This window comes from Leucoraja erinacea, chromosome 5 (assembly GCF_028641065.1).
Source record: "Leucoraja erinacea ecotype New England chromosome 5, Leri_hhj_1, whole genome shotgun sequence".
Classification (NCBI taxonomy): domain Eukaryota; kingdom Metazoa; phylum Chordata; class Chondrichthyes; order Rajiformes; family Rajidae; genus Leucoraja; species Leucoraja erinaceus.
This window is the reverse complement of record NC_073381.1, coordinates 42,256,713-42,271,976: the sequence shown is the minus strand read 5'-3', so window position 1 is coordinate 42,271,976 and position 15,264 is coordinate 42,256,713. Positions and strand designations below refer to the sequence as shown.

The 15,264-nt window shown below is 41.6% G+C and overlaps 1 protein-coding gene across 5 annotated transcripts in view; it reads right to left on the bottom strand.

Moving 5' to 3' along the window:
• Positions 1-15,264, bottom strand: part of otofa (otoferlin a) — a 255,023-nt gene that overhangs the window by 121,568 nt on the left and 118,191 nt on the right. For 4 of the 5 annotated variants that reach the window (XM_055635427.1, XM_055635423.1, XM_055635424.1 and 1 more), the window contains exon 6: positions 12,628-12,684. The exons of the other annotated variant lie outside the window; for it this stretch is intronic. In XM_055635427.1, coding sequence (XP_055491402.1) covers positions 12,628-12,684 — 57 coding nt within the window. The remainder of the gene's footprint in view (positions 1-12,627; positions 12,685-15,264) is intronic. 5 annotated transcript variants of the gene reach the window in all.

The window sequence follows — 15,264 nt, the reverse complement described above, 5'->3', positions numbered from 1 at the left end:
GGTGCAGGAATAGGCCATTCGGCCCTTTGAGACAGCACCGCCATTCAATGTGATCATGGCTGATCATCCAGAGAAACAGCCTCCACCACCCACTGAGGCAGAGCATTCCACACACTCACAACTCTCTGTGTGAAAAAGTTTTTCCTCATCTCTGTTCTAAATGGCTAACACTTATGGTCCTTAAACTATGGCCCCTGGTTCTGGTCTCCCCCAACATTGGGAACATGTTTTCTGCGTCCAGCATGTCCAAACCCTTAATAATCTTATGTTTCAATAAGATGCCCTCTCATCCTTCTAAATTGCAGAATATACAAGCCCAGTTACTCAAATCCATAAACAGATGACTGTCCCGCCATCACAGAAATTAACCTCGTGAACCTACGCTGCACTCCCTCAATAGCAAAATGGCTTACTCCTTATTCTTAAACTGTGGCCCCTGGTTCTGGACTCTCCCAACATCGGGAACATGTTTCCTGCCTCTAGTGTGTCCAAGCCCTTAAAAATCTTATATGTTTCAATGAGATATCCTCTCATCCTTCTAAACTCCAGAGTGTACAAGCCCAGCTGCTCCATTCTCTCAGCATATGACAGTCCCGCCATCCCGGGATTTAACCTTGTAAACCTACGCTGCTCTCCCTCAATAGTAAGAATGTCCTTCCTCAAATTCGTGGACCAAAACTGCACACAATACTCCAGGTGTTGTCTCACTTGGGCTCTGTACAACTGCAGGAGGACCTCTTTGCTCCTTTCCTCAACTCCTCTTGTTATGAAGGCCAACATGCCATTCACTTTCTTCACTACATGCAGTACCTGCATGCTTACTTTCAGTGACTGATGAACAAGGACCCCCAGATCTTTATAAATGTGAGGTTATCCAGTTTGGTGGCAAAAACAGGAAGGCAGATTATTATCCAAATGGTGTCAAGTTGGGAAAAGGGGAAGTACAAGGATCTGGGGGTCCTTGTTCATCAGTCACATTAAACTGCATCTGCTATGCATCTGCCCACTCACCCAACCTGTCATCCCTGCATCCTCATAGCATCCTCCTCACAGTTCACACTGCCACCAAATTTTGTTTCATCTGCAAATTTGTTAACCTATATAACTAAAAGTCTCAAGAAGGAACTGCAGATGCTGGAAGATCGAAGGTACACAAAATTGCTGGAGAAACTCAGCGGGTGCAGCAGCATCTATGGAGCAAAGAAAATAGGCGACGTTTCGGGCCAAAACCCTTCTTCAGATAGATGGGGGGTGGGAGGGGAGAAGGAAGGAAAAAGGGGAGGAGGAGGAGCCCGAGGGCGGGGGGATGGGAGGAGACAGCTCGAGGGTTAAGGAAGGGGAGGAGACAGCAAGGGCTAGCAAAACTAAAAGTGTCATCTTGACCACTTCCTGTCACTTCCATATATCGCTATGATTTTTGGCCATCTTACACAGTCCTCCTCCGCTGAGGCAGCCCCAAGGATTTTTCCGATCGATGAAAAAAAAAGCAATGAGTGTTTAAAAAATGTTGAGATCAGCTGATTGGTCTTCTTGCCTGTCAATCACCACGATTAAGATAATGACCTTTCCGGGGTGGGGGTGGGGGGGGGGGGGTCAGTCACTGTAAAGGATCACGAGGGAGAGGCCACTACTGTGATTCTAAGCTGTGAATCAACTGAACTGTGGGCCTGCAATGTACTTGCAATAAATGATTTGTTAGCCCTTAATGACAATGCAATGAGTTGTTTGGCAATTTGGTGGCCTGCACTCTGCTTGAAATGCTGTGAAACTGAATTTGGTGGCCTGCACTCTTCAGTCCCATCAGTCTACCCAACACCATTTCCTGCCTAATGTGAATCTCCTGTTCCTCCGCCACCCCAGATCCTCTGGCTAGTACATCAGGAAGGTGTCCTCCTTAGTGAAGACAGATCCTAAGTACCTGTTCAACTCATCTGCCATCCTTGTTCCCCATAATAAATTCACATTTTTCAGTCTTCAAGGGTCCAACTTTGGCCTTAACTAGTTTTTTCCTCTTCACATACATAAAGAAGCTTTTACTATCCTCCTTTATATGCTTGGCTAGCTTACCTCATCTTTTCTCCCCATATTGCCTTTTTAGTTATCTTCTGTTGCTCATTAAAAGTTACCCAATCCTCTGACTTCCTGCTCATCTTTGCTATGTATTTCTTCTCTTTTATTTTTATACTGTCCCTTGTCAGCCACAGTCGCCCCTTACTCCCCTTGGAATCTTTCTTCCTCTTTGGAATGAACCGATCCTGCACCTTCTGTATTATTCCCAGAAATACCTGCCATTGTTGTTCCACTGTCATCCCTGCTAGGGTAACTTTCCAGTTAACTTTGGCCAACTCCCCCCTCATGGCTCCATAGTCCCCTTTGCTCAACTGTAATACTGACACCTCTGAGTTACCCTTCTCCACCTCAAATTGTAGATTAAAACTTATCATATTATCCTTTAAAACCGAGATGAGAAGAACTTTTTTCACGCAGAGAGTGGTGAATCTCTGGAACTCTCTGCCACAGAGGGTAGTTGAGGCCAGTTCATTGGCTATATTTAAGAGGGAGTTAGATGTGGCCCTTGTGGCTAAGGGGATCAGGGGGTATGGAGAGAAGGCAGGTACGGGATACTGAGTTGGATGATCAGCCATGATCATATTGAATGGCGGTGCAGGCTCGAAGGGCCGAATGACCTACTCCTGCACCTAATTTCTATGTTTCTATTATAGTCACTACCTTCATTACACAACACTAAATCCAGAATTGCCTTCTCCCTGGTAGGCTCCAGTACAAGCTGCTCTAAGAATCCATCATGGAGACATTCCACAAACTCCTTTTCTTGGGGTCCAGTTCCAACCTGATTTTCCCAGTCTACCTCCATGTTGAAATCTTCCATAACAACCGTAGCATTACCTTTGCGACATGCTAATTTTAACTCTTGATTCAACTTGCGCCCTATGTCCAGGCTACCATTTGGGGGCCTGTAGATAACTCCCATTAGGGTCTTCTTACCCTTACAATTCTTTAGTTCTAACCATACTGACTACATCTCCTGATTCTATGTCAGCCCTCGCAAGGGACTGAACCATTCCTCACCAACAGAGCTACACCATCCCCCCTGCCCACCTGTCTTTTCGATAAGACATATACCCTTGACTATTCAGTTCCTAGCCCTGGTCCTCTTGCAGCCATGCCTCTGTAATTCCCACATCATATTTGCCAATTTCTAACTGAGCCTCAAGCTCAGACTTAGATCAAGCTTTAGAATTGAATTACTTGCAATTTGTCGTTGTATAATTGGATTCCTTTATCTAATTGGCATCATTGATGGCCATTTCATTCCATTTCTGGAACTAGTGTCACACACAGTATTAAAGGACATCGCAACATCATAGTCAATAAATGTAAATTGTTTATGTGTTTATGTGTTTTCTGGTAAATTTACAATGTTCTCAAGCATATTTTAGCTTAAGCAGTGTTTAAACCTTTTGAAAGGTGTTTGGAGAAGTTACTGGTCCGGCTGTCAGTTTTTAAAATGTACTAGATTACTAAGTAAAATAAATCTACAGGAGTAAATAAAGTACCCCTGCTGAAAATAAAATGTGATTGCTCCTATATCTTTATAATCGATCATTTTTATGAGAGACACTGATGGTGAAATGTCCTAATTTAGAGAAAGCCAATACTTTCTTCTCCAAGTGCACAAATTATCAAACTAATATCAGTTCCTTAAATTTTTGATCCAAGGGGAAAGAACATCAATAGAATCAGTTGATATATTGCAACATTTTATATTTATCATGATGATGTTCCTTACGACAGGAAATTTTCTGAAATGAAAATGGAATGCAAAATAATAATAACTGCATCTTGGGGGCTGGTAGTGAAAGCAGCAACTGGAAGAAGATCTGAGAGAACAAACAAACAGACATACATGCACTTCCCTTGAACAATGGAACTAGCTTTTTAAAATTTCCCCTTTTGTGGTAGGTGTTCAGGGCCAGTTAATATTTTGTTTACTATTGCTCGTTCATGAAATTTGCAAAATTTCAAAAGATTGGTTATTTGACAGTAATGTCAGACTGGTTGAGTATAGTTGCTCATTCAACTTGATTGCTTATGTTGCCAAGTAACCTACGGTTGAGTCATCACTTGGAACATATCAATAATTTATCGGACTGTGACCTGGTGGATATTAATTTTTTATATTAATACCCTATCAGGAGGTATCATGTTTGGAATTGCTGGCTCTGGTTGCTGTTGGTGATTAATACCAACAGAATAGAAGAGTGGTGGTGGGGGACTGTGGAGAAAATAATCCTTTTCTCTAACAGTTGAAGTTGCATGTGATTCTCAAGGCTTGAAATAAAAAAACATTTTGTATATCAGTTTGTACAGCTGATCCAATTTAGCTCATCAACTACAAAACAGTTGTATTTCTTGTTAAAGTAGATTAATGGTTTAAAAATCATGATTACTTCATGTTTTTTAGTAATTATTTGTTTTTTTGTAGCGAAATGCAAATTTATTATAAAGCTGGAGAAAAGATATTAAAACCTGTGCAAAGTAGTTTACAGATTTTGATATGATTACATTTAACATAGAAACATAGAAAATAGATGCAGGAGGAAGCCATTTGGCCCTTCGAGCCTGCACCGCCATTCATTGTGATCATGGTTGATCATCCATAATCGGTAACCCGTGCCTGCCTTCTCCCCATATCCGTTGATTCCGCTAGCCCCTAGAGCTCTATCTAACTCTCTTTTAAATTCATCCAGTGAATTGGCCTCCACTGCCTCTGTGGCAGAGAATTCCCCAAATTCACAACAATCTGGGTGAAAACTTTTTTTCTCATCTCAGTTTTATTCTTAGACTGTGGCCCCTGGTTCTGGACTCCCACATCATTGGGAACATTTTTCCTGCATCTAGCTTGTCTTGTTGTTTTATAATTTTATACGTTTCTATAAGATCCCCTCTCACTCTTCTAAATTCCAGTGAATACAAGCCCACTCTTTCCAATTTTCCTCATATGACAGTCCCACCATCTCGTGAACCTATGTTGCGCTGCCTCAATAGCAAGAATGGCCTTCCTCAAATTAGGAGACCAGAACCACACAATACTGCAGATGTGGTCTCACCAGGGCCCTGTACGACTGCAGAAAGACCTCTTTACTTCTATTCTCAAATCCTCTCGTTATGAAGGCCAACATGCCATTAGCTTTCTTCACTGCCTGCTGTACCTGCATGTTTACTTTCAGTGACTGGTGTACAAGGACATCCAGGTCTAGTTGCATTTCCCCTTTTTCCTAATCTGACACTATTGTGATAATAATCTGCTTCCTTGTTCTTGCCACCAAAGTGGATAACCTCAAATTTATCTACATTATACTGCATGTGCCATGCATCTGCCCATTCACTCAACCTGTCCAAGTCACCCTGCAACCTCCTAGCATCCTCTTCGCAGTTCTCACTGCCACCCAGCTTTGTGTCATCTGCAAATTTGCTAGTGTTACTAAATCATTAATATATATTGTAATAGTTGCGGCCCCAGCACCGAGCCTTGCGGCACTCCACTCGCCACTGCCTGCCATTCTGACAGGGACCCGTTTATTCCAAATCTTTGTTTCCTGTCTGCCAACTAATTCTCTATCCATGGTCAATACCCTACCCCCAAATACCACATGCACTAATTTTTCTCCCTAATCTCCCATGTGGGACCTTATCAAAGGCTTTCTGAAAGTCTAGATACACTACATCCACTAGGTCTGCTTCAGTCACATCCTTATAAAAATTCCAGAAGATTAGTCAAGCAGGATTTACCATTCATAAATCCATGCTGACTTGGACCAATCCTTTTACTGCTATCCAAATGTGCTGTTATTACTTTTTTAATAGGTGATTCCAGCATCTTCCCCACCTCCAATGTCAGGCTAACTGGTCTATAATTCCTGGTTTTCTCTCCCGCTCCTTTCTTGAAAAGAGGGATAATATTAGCTACCCTCCAATCCACAGGAACTGATCCTGAATCTATAAAACATTGGAAAATGATCACCAATGCTTCCACGATTTCTAGAGCCACCCCCTTGAGTACCCTGGGATGCAGACCAGCAGGCCCTGGGATTTTTCAGCCTTCATCCCATCAGTCTACCCAATACTATTTATCGCCTAATGCAAATTTTGTTCAGTTCCTCTGTCTCCCTAGATCCTGTCCTCTAGTACATCTGGGATATTGTTTGTGTCTTCCTTAAGGGCCTGTCCCACTTTCCCGAGTCCTCTGCCAAGTTGAAAGGACCTTAAAAAAAAAAAAAATCAAGATTTTTGTGATCTACAAACTCCTCCTCCTGACTATCTTTTTACTCGTGGACTTTTTTGTCATGCTGAAAAAAACGTCCCGACTTACCTGATGCCCCGCGTACCTACGGCTGGCATAACGAGCCGCTACGGTATATCTACAGACTCCTACGGCCTCCTACGGACTCGCTACGGACTCGCTACTGACATTCTCTGAGTTTGAATCAAGGGGAAAACTCTGCAGAATTCATGAGTAACTCGGATAAGTGGGACAGGCCCTTTAGTGAAGACTGAATCAAAGTACCTGTTCAACTCTTCTGCCATTTCCTTGTTCCCCATAATAATTTCACCTGTTTCTGCCTTCAAGGGACCCACATTTGTCCTTACTAACCTTTTTCTCTTGTGGGGCAACTTTGTGAAACATTTTGTGAACTAGGAACAGTTTTGTTAATAGAGACGTGAGGGTACTTAGCTCTGTTTTGCTGTTGATTTCTCAAGGCCATTTGTGCAAGAATGTTGATAGGCTGTTATCTGTATAAAATGAGTTCTGGCCTGTGCTTCATGTAAAACTGATTTATTTCTTACCATTTCTTTTCTTCCTATTTATTTCCTTTGAATGAAATATTCTTAGTTATTATTTTTAATTAATATAAACAATTATCAACATTTTATTGTCTAATACAGATACTTAAATCTTTGAATTTGCATGATTTCTGAGTTTTTTGCCTTTGTCTATCTTACCATGTCTATGAAAATGTTTAATTAGTTTAATTTAGACTTTAATCAAAATGTTCAAAGTTCCTAGGGAAAGTTTAATTCAGAATAAGTTTAAATGGTCATCTTGGAATACTTTCAAATTCAAACTATGGTGTAGAAATTTCTTCAAATGTACTTAGCTCTGTTTTGCAATCAAAAGCACTGACAAATTAATTTCTAAAGTTATAAAGGCAGTCCCTGGGTTTAGTAAGGGTTTAATTCCTGAGATGTCCACAAGCTGATTTCTCCATGTTAGAAGCGTCTACTTTTTTTTCCGTTACCCATAATGTATCACTTTTCATACATTTACTATAATGCTTTCATTTAATATTCAGCACAATACTATCCATAATTAAACAAATTGAATATATACTGCATTCAGCCATTAATGCCTCCAAAAGACCAAAAACTCCCCTCACCTGCCAATTCACATGGGCATCTTCAACCCACCCACTGCTCGACTTCCATCTAGACGACCAATTTGGAAGAACCCACCACCAGCTGATTTCACCATCCAATCAGCTTGGAAAAAGGAATGGGAGTCCAAGGACGTCCCAAATAAACATCTGGTGTCAGACCCCACCCTACCGGTCCCTGGCACCAATCTCCCAAGGAAGCAGTGGACGACGCTGAATAGATTCAGGACTGGACATGGCCCCTGCTTGGCCAGCCTTCACAAATGGGGCAGCAGTCCAACCCCACGGTGTGCTTGTGGAGAGCAGCAAACAATGCAACACATCATTGAAGCATGCCCTCAACAAAGACTCAAAGGAGGACTTGTCACCCTTCATACAGCAAATCAAGAGGCAACTGCTTGGCTAAAGGACTTTGCATTCGCTAAATAAATAAGTAATTAATGAATACAGTGTACCATAAAACATTTAATTAATTTTATTGTGTAAGAAAGAATGCAGAAGCTGGTCTAAAAAAGCTGGAATAACTCAGCGGGACAGCAGCATCTCTGGAGAGAAGGAATAGGTGATGTTTCGGATCTGACTGAACGTCATGGTTAAGGAAAACAAGAGATATAGAAGATGATGTAGAGAGATAAAGAACAATGAATGAAAGATACGCAAAAAAGTTATGACGATAAAGGAAACAGGCCAGTTTTAGTTGTTTGTTGGGTGAAAATGATAAGCTAGTGCAACTTGGGTGGGGGAGGGATAGAGAGAGAGGGAATGCTGAGGTTAGTTGAAGTTAGAGAAATCAATATTCATACCACTGGGCTGTAAGCTGACCAAGCGAAATATGAAATGCTGTTCCTCCAATTTGCGTTTAGCCTCACTCTGACATTGGAGGAGACCGAGGACAGAAAGGTCTGTGTAGGAATAGGAAGGAGAATTAAAGTGTCCAGCAACCGGGAGATCAGGCTGGTTCACGTGGGCTGAGCGAAGGTGTTCCGCAAAACGTTCGTCTAGTCTGCGTTTAGTCTGGCCGATATATAATGGCCCTGTCTCATGGTGCGAGTCCACCCACGAGTGATCCCGAGTTTAAAACAAATCAAACTCGTGGTAATCACGTAGAATTAACGTAGCGGGAACGTCGGAACTTGTTAACTCGTGAAAATCTTTCAACATGATGAAAAATTTCCATGTCAAATTTACACTTGAAGTAAAAATGTTAAACTTGTAAACTCGTTGTAAGAACGTAGTAGCCCGTGAGTTTACCGTAGTGACTCGTGAGTCTACTATGGGCTTTAACTCAGCGGGACAGGCAGCATCTCTGGAGAGAAGAAATGGGTGATGGGATGACGTTTCCAAACTTCTGCTGCGTCTTTGTGTTACTCCAGCACTGTGTGTTCACTTTTTGTCAACCAGCATCTGCCCTTTCTTGTGTATGACATTATTTGTATCTGTGGCAGTTGATTGTCGCTCCCTTCAGTTTCCCAGGGGGTCGGAACGGGACAGGAGTTGGGAGGGAAAGGGGGGGTGGAGGGGGGGGGGGGGAGGAGAGGTCGCTATACCTTTGTCCAGGGACCCCGACAGTCCTTTCAGGTTAGGCAGATGTTCATTTGCACCTCCTCCAACTTCATCTACTGTATCTGTTGTTCAAGATGTGAACTCTTATACATTGGCGATACCAAACGCAGACTGGGCGATCGTTTCGCAGATCACCTTCCCTCAGCCCACGTGAACCAACCTGATCTCCCGGTTGCTGGACACTTTAATTCTCCTTCCCATTCCTACACAGACCTTTCTGCCCTCGGTCTCCTTCATTGTCAGAGTGAGGCTAAATGCAAATTGGAGGAACAGCATCTCATATTTTTCGCTTGGGCAGCTTACAGTGGTATGAATATTGATTTCTCTCACCAGCTAGCCCTGGCATTCCCTCTCCCTCTATCCTTCCTCCACCAGGAAGTCGCACTAGCTTCTCATTTTCACCCTACAAACAGCTTACAATGGCTTGTATCCTTTATCATTGTTACCTTTTTGCATATCTTTCATTATTTGTTCTTTAACTTTCCACATCGTCTATATCTCTCATTTCCCTTATCCCAAATTAGCCTGAAGAAGGGTCTCGACCCGAAACGTCACCCATTCCTTCTCTCCAGAGATGCTGCCTGTCCCGCTGGCAGAATGAATGAAAAGAGACAATATTTAAAAGGGGTACAAGAACAAACAGACACATGGGGTATGTATGGACAGTTCAATTGAAGTTCCAGGGCATTATAAGAAAATGTTAGAAAGCCCAAGGGATCCTGGGGTTTATAACGGCACAGAGTACAAGGAAGTTGCGATAAATATTTTTTAACGCTTCTTCTTGACCTTACACGAGGAAACATTAATGCCAAAAGATTTAATGAAATTATTCTAAGGAAGAGATACTTTAGTTATGTGGGGAAGATGAAAAGAGTAGATGGAGATAAACTTTTCTTCTTGGTGGAAGTTTTAATAATGAAGAAACAAAAATGAAAGTGAATGGCAAAAGAACCAAAGTGACATGTGGGAATAATCATTTTTGCACATGTGAGGTTTAGAAACAAACACATAGAAAATAGGTGCAGAAGTAGGCCATTCGGCCCTTCGAGCCTGCACCGCCATTCAATATAATCATGGCTGATCATCCAACTCAGTATCCCGTACCTGCATTCTCTCCACACCCCCTGATCCCTTTAGCCACAAGGGCCACATCTAACTCCCTCTTAAATATAGCCAATGAACTGGCCTCAACTACCTTCTGTGGCAGAGAATTCCAGAGATTCACCACTCTCTGTGTGAAAAATGTTTTTCTCATCTCGGTCCTAAAAGATTTCCCCCTTATCCTTAAACTGTGACCCCTTGTTCTGGACTTCCCCAACATCGGGAACAATCTTCTTCTAGCCTGTCCAACCCCTTAAGAATGTTGTAAGTTTCTATAAGATCCCCCCTCAATCTTCTAAATTCTAGCGAGTACAAGCCGAGTCTATCCAGTCTTTCTTCATATGAAAGTCCTGACATCCCAGGAATCAGTCTGGTGAACCTTCTCTGTACTCCCTCTATGGCAAGAATATCTTTCCTCAGATTAGGAGACCAAAACTGTATGCAATACTCCAGGTGTGGTCTCACCAAGGCCCTGTACAACTGCAGTAGAACCTCCCTGCTCCTATACTCAAATCCGTTTGCTATGAATGCTAACATAGCATTCGCTTTCTTTACTGCCTGCTGCACCTGCATGCCTACTTTCAATGACTGGTGTACCATGACACCCAGGTCTCGTTGCATCTCCCCTTTTCCTAATCGACCACCATTCAGATAATAATCTACTTTTGTGTATTTGCCACCAAAGTGGATAACCTCACATTTATCCACATTATACTGCATCTGCCCTGCATTTGCCCACTCACCCAACAATTTGCCCCCCAGCTTCGTGTCATCCGCAATCTTGGAGATGTTGCATTCAATTCCCTCGTCCAAATCATTAATATATATTGTAAATAGCTGTGGTCCCAGCACCGAGCCTTGAGGTATACCACTAGTCACTGCCTGCCATTCTGAAAAGGACCCGTTTACTCCTACTCTTTGCTTCCTGTCTGCCTGCCAGTTTGGATGTGGAATTCGCTACCAGCTTAGTGGCACGGCAGATTTAATTGTACAGCGAAGCTGCACATCTGTCTGAAAGAACAGGATTTGCAGGGGCAGGCACGGGAGTGGGACAAGCTGGGTCAGTTGTACATGGTCCAGGTGTGAGAGGTTGAATGACCTTCTTCCATGCTGCAGCCACTGTGTGAGATTATGTGCATATCATTGGCGAGAACTCATAAGTCTAAACTTTGTCACATCAATCCAAAATAGTATGAAACATCAGATTGTTTTGTCTCTAAAGCCGATAGTTTCATGCAAAAAATTGCATTTGATCATTTGCAAAGATCAAAGGCAGCATTCAATTTAAGAAAGTGAAAATGCGACATTCAACCAAATCCACACCTTCACATCACACATCAATCTTCTTAGAAACAGTATTAGGGGTGCATGACCAGGTATTTTGTAAATGAGTAGATCTCTAGGATAGATGCAATCGTGTTATTTTATTCTTTGTAAATTTCAATAAGCTCCTGAGAGGAAATTAAAAGGGAGATGCTGATTAGTGCATGGTCTTATTAATAGTGTGTTCTAGGAAAAAGATATGGGTGCCGGGAATGTAATGGGAAAAAGTTCCCAGATCACAGTGATAGCCTGAATTAGCAAGATCAGTCAGCTAGGTATGAGCTTTTGGTTCAGTGCCTGCACAAAAGTGAAATATTAAATACTGGGCCCATGTCCTATTACAGTTCATCAACCTTTAGTTTGATTCATTGAAAAATCCAGCATGGAAAGAGGTCCTTTGGCCCCTCGAGTCTACACTGACCATCATTCACCCATTCCCATCAGTTCTATGTGATCCCACTTTTACATCCACTACCTACACACCAGGGGTAATTTACAGAGGCCAATTGACCTTGAAACCCACATGCCTTTGGGATGCGGTAGGAAACTGGAGAACCTGGAAGAAACCCACGTGGTCACATGGAGAACATGTAAACTCCACATAGACAGCTCCCGGGGTCATAATCAAACTGGGATCTCTGGCGCTGCAAGGCAGCAGCTTTACCAGTTGCGTTACTGTGCCTCTTACAGAAAAAAGCATGGAGGCACAAACATGGATGTTGGTTGATGAGAAGATTAACATTGGCATTGATCACTCCATCCTGCTGTGTTTAACTCCAATACGTTATAAATCTGAATAAGGGCAATTTGGGTGACATTGTAGCAGTCTGATGATAGCTGGAGTCCAAACTCCAGAACCAAGCGAAAAGAAGAGATGAGAATAAATAGAAAAATGATATACAGCAGTGATGTGTTTGGGTCAGGATCTGCAAACAGCCATGAGATCACCAAGGGGAATTGAAAAAAGTTTGGAATGCCAAAAGGAAAAGAGTCAGAAAAATTCAAGTAACATCTGTTAAACTCCACCACATGGAAAGGTGTGATAGGCTTTTTATTAATGATTTATTTGACTGGTCATGAAACCCTTTTAAACGATTTCCAGTGGAGGGACAGAGGAAACACATAACAGAGCCAGAAGGGCCAGACTCATCACAAGGGTGAGGTTGGCCCTGTCATTTTCTACCTTGCATTTGCTTCACCCTCTTCCTCACTATTGTAACAGCTTTCATCACCAGCAGTCCTGAGATCAACCAGAAAATTAGTGAATGTTAGAGGCAACACATACAATTCTTTATTGGCTCAAACAGTGTTTGAGGTGATCTGTACCTGGCATATACCCACATACCAGTCCTACAGTTGCATGGACTCTCTGTGCCTGCAAGCACAACGTCTTTGAGACCTTGCTGCTCGACTAACCCACAGGGCCATGGGTTATACGAGCAGTGACTGGGCCTCACAAGGTGGAAGAAATGTTCTAGACCACCGTGGCTCTCTGACAGCTAGCATTGCCAAAGTCCGTCTCAATAGATAATCAAAGACAAATAGACACAATCACAATACATTTTATAACTTAAATTATGTTAAGAAATAACTTAAAAGAAAGAATTACTACAAGCTAATTTAAATAATCAAATACTAAGTGGAATTAAGAAACAAAAAAACGTAATCTTCATCTTTAAAATTTCAATTGATGAACACATTCAAATGAATCGAGCAACACTGGATATACCAGCCAAAGCAAAAAAGCCAGAAGCGTGCAGTCCCTCAGCTAATGGTGATCAGGGGCTGCTCCAGACCCAAGTGCTGCACCCACGCTCAGATGTAAAGGTGCAAGGAAGATACAGCCAGTGGATCTGTTACAAAGCCATGCCAAATAAGAATATGATTTGGCTCATTGTGTAATGTAAAGGAAAGCTCTTGCATAAAGTCACCATTTCCTGCAACGCCATTAGGTTTAAGTTCCTGAATAATTCATGTTTTAATTGACTTAATTAAGTCTCAAGCTTGTTATAATCGTCCATGCTTCTAATTTTGCATAATTATTCAAGTGATTTTCTTACAGATATTATTGTAACACATTATCAAATTAATATTTTATTATAATCTCTAATCCTGATTTAAATTAACGCAGCATCCAAGGGCAGCTTCACTGGAACAGCTGGGTCTACACTTTCTGATGACAGCACATGAAGCATAAATGGTAAACAAAAGTATTTATGCAGCTCATATATTTAGAAAAGAAAACATCATATTAATATCAGGAAGATAATGAAACCTTTCAATTAATGCAACAACATCTCCTGGAGTGTTACGTTGATGGCCCAAAGTTCACAGTTGTAATAACAGATTAGCTGTCAACTTTTTGCCACAGTGAAACTAATATCAGGTTCTGAAAATTGCTCCTCTGCATCAAGCGGTGGAAATTTATGCGTTCCCATGTATGTTTTTTGCTCTTACCACAGATTGCAAACTTTTACAATCTTTATAAACACCAAACAAAAAATTGGTGATCAGGCAAGAACTTCTGTGCTTACAACTTATAGCCCTGTCCCACGGTACAAGTTCATTTCAAGAGCTCTCCCGAGTTTAAAAAAAATCAAGCTCGTGGTAAGGAGAATGAAAGTAGCGGGTATGTCGGAGCTCGGGACGTCTCTTAGCGCCAATGGCAGGTACTAGGATAGACTCGCTAACGGCAGGTAAGCACGGGAAGACTCGTGAAGATTTTTCAATATGTTGTAAAATGTCCACGAGAGCCCCGAGTACCGATGAGTGGCCATTACCTAAACCTCCGAGTTCGAATATAGGCAAACTCGGGAGAGCTCTTGGAATGAACATGGGACAGGGCATTTATTCTTGTCACAAGAACTAGAAAATGTTGTGCTTTGTGGAATGAAGTGCAATAGAATTTTTAATAGCAGAGTTAGCCATAATTAATGCATAACAAATTCACTAATCCTAATTAATTTGTTTTACGTAAGTGGCTTTTAATATCCTCAAGTAAATTTTCGGTATGTAATCGACATTATTAAGGTTTTCTTATATTTTAACTTCTAACTTGATAATGCATATGTTCCAAACTTTCACATTGATCTTTATAAAATGTTTACAAAGTATGGGGATAACACTTATCTGCAGACAGCAAGTGGTAACGTGGAAAGTATTGGTGCTTCTGGGTTGTATCCCCCTGCTGAAATGCTATGCCATTGAAGTCATTTATCTTTTTGACTAAATTCTACCTTACTGCTGAAGGTGAACTGAAACACCAAAATCTTACTGTCACAAACACAAATCAAGTGATATCAGCACAGTGTTTAACTGTACTGACCACATTCTGCTTTGTTCAAATGAAGGACGATAGCTATCTATGTGGAAAATATAGATCAATAACTCTTGTGTTCTCAGTTCCATCAAATAGCACTCTGTCTATTTTAAAACCATATCTCCATTGCTAAATTTTTCTGTTTAAAAAAAATAAATATTGCATGGCACTTATTAAGAAGTACGGGAAGCAATGTTGTGGACAATGTTATACCAAGTTGTTCAACAGAGATAAACTCTGCTTCATTAAATATGTAATCATATAGCCTTGCATTTTCCAAGCACTCTGAGGTGAGCTCATCCATGGAATTCATGGTCAAGTCAAGTCAAGTGAGTTTATTGTCATTTGTTTAAGAAGGAACTGCAGATGCTGGAAAATCAAAGGTACACAAAAATGCTGGAGAAACTCAGCAGGTGCAGCAGCATCTACGGAGCGAAGGAAATAGGCAATGTTTCGGGCCGAAACCCTTCTTCAGACTGGTGTCCCAGATAGGACAAGGAA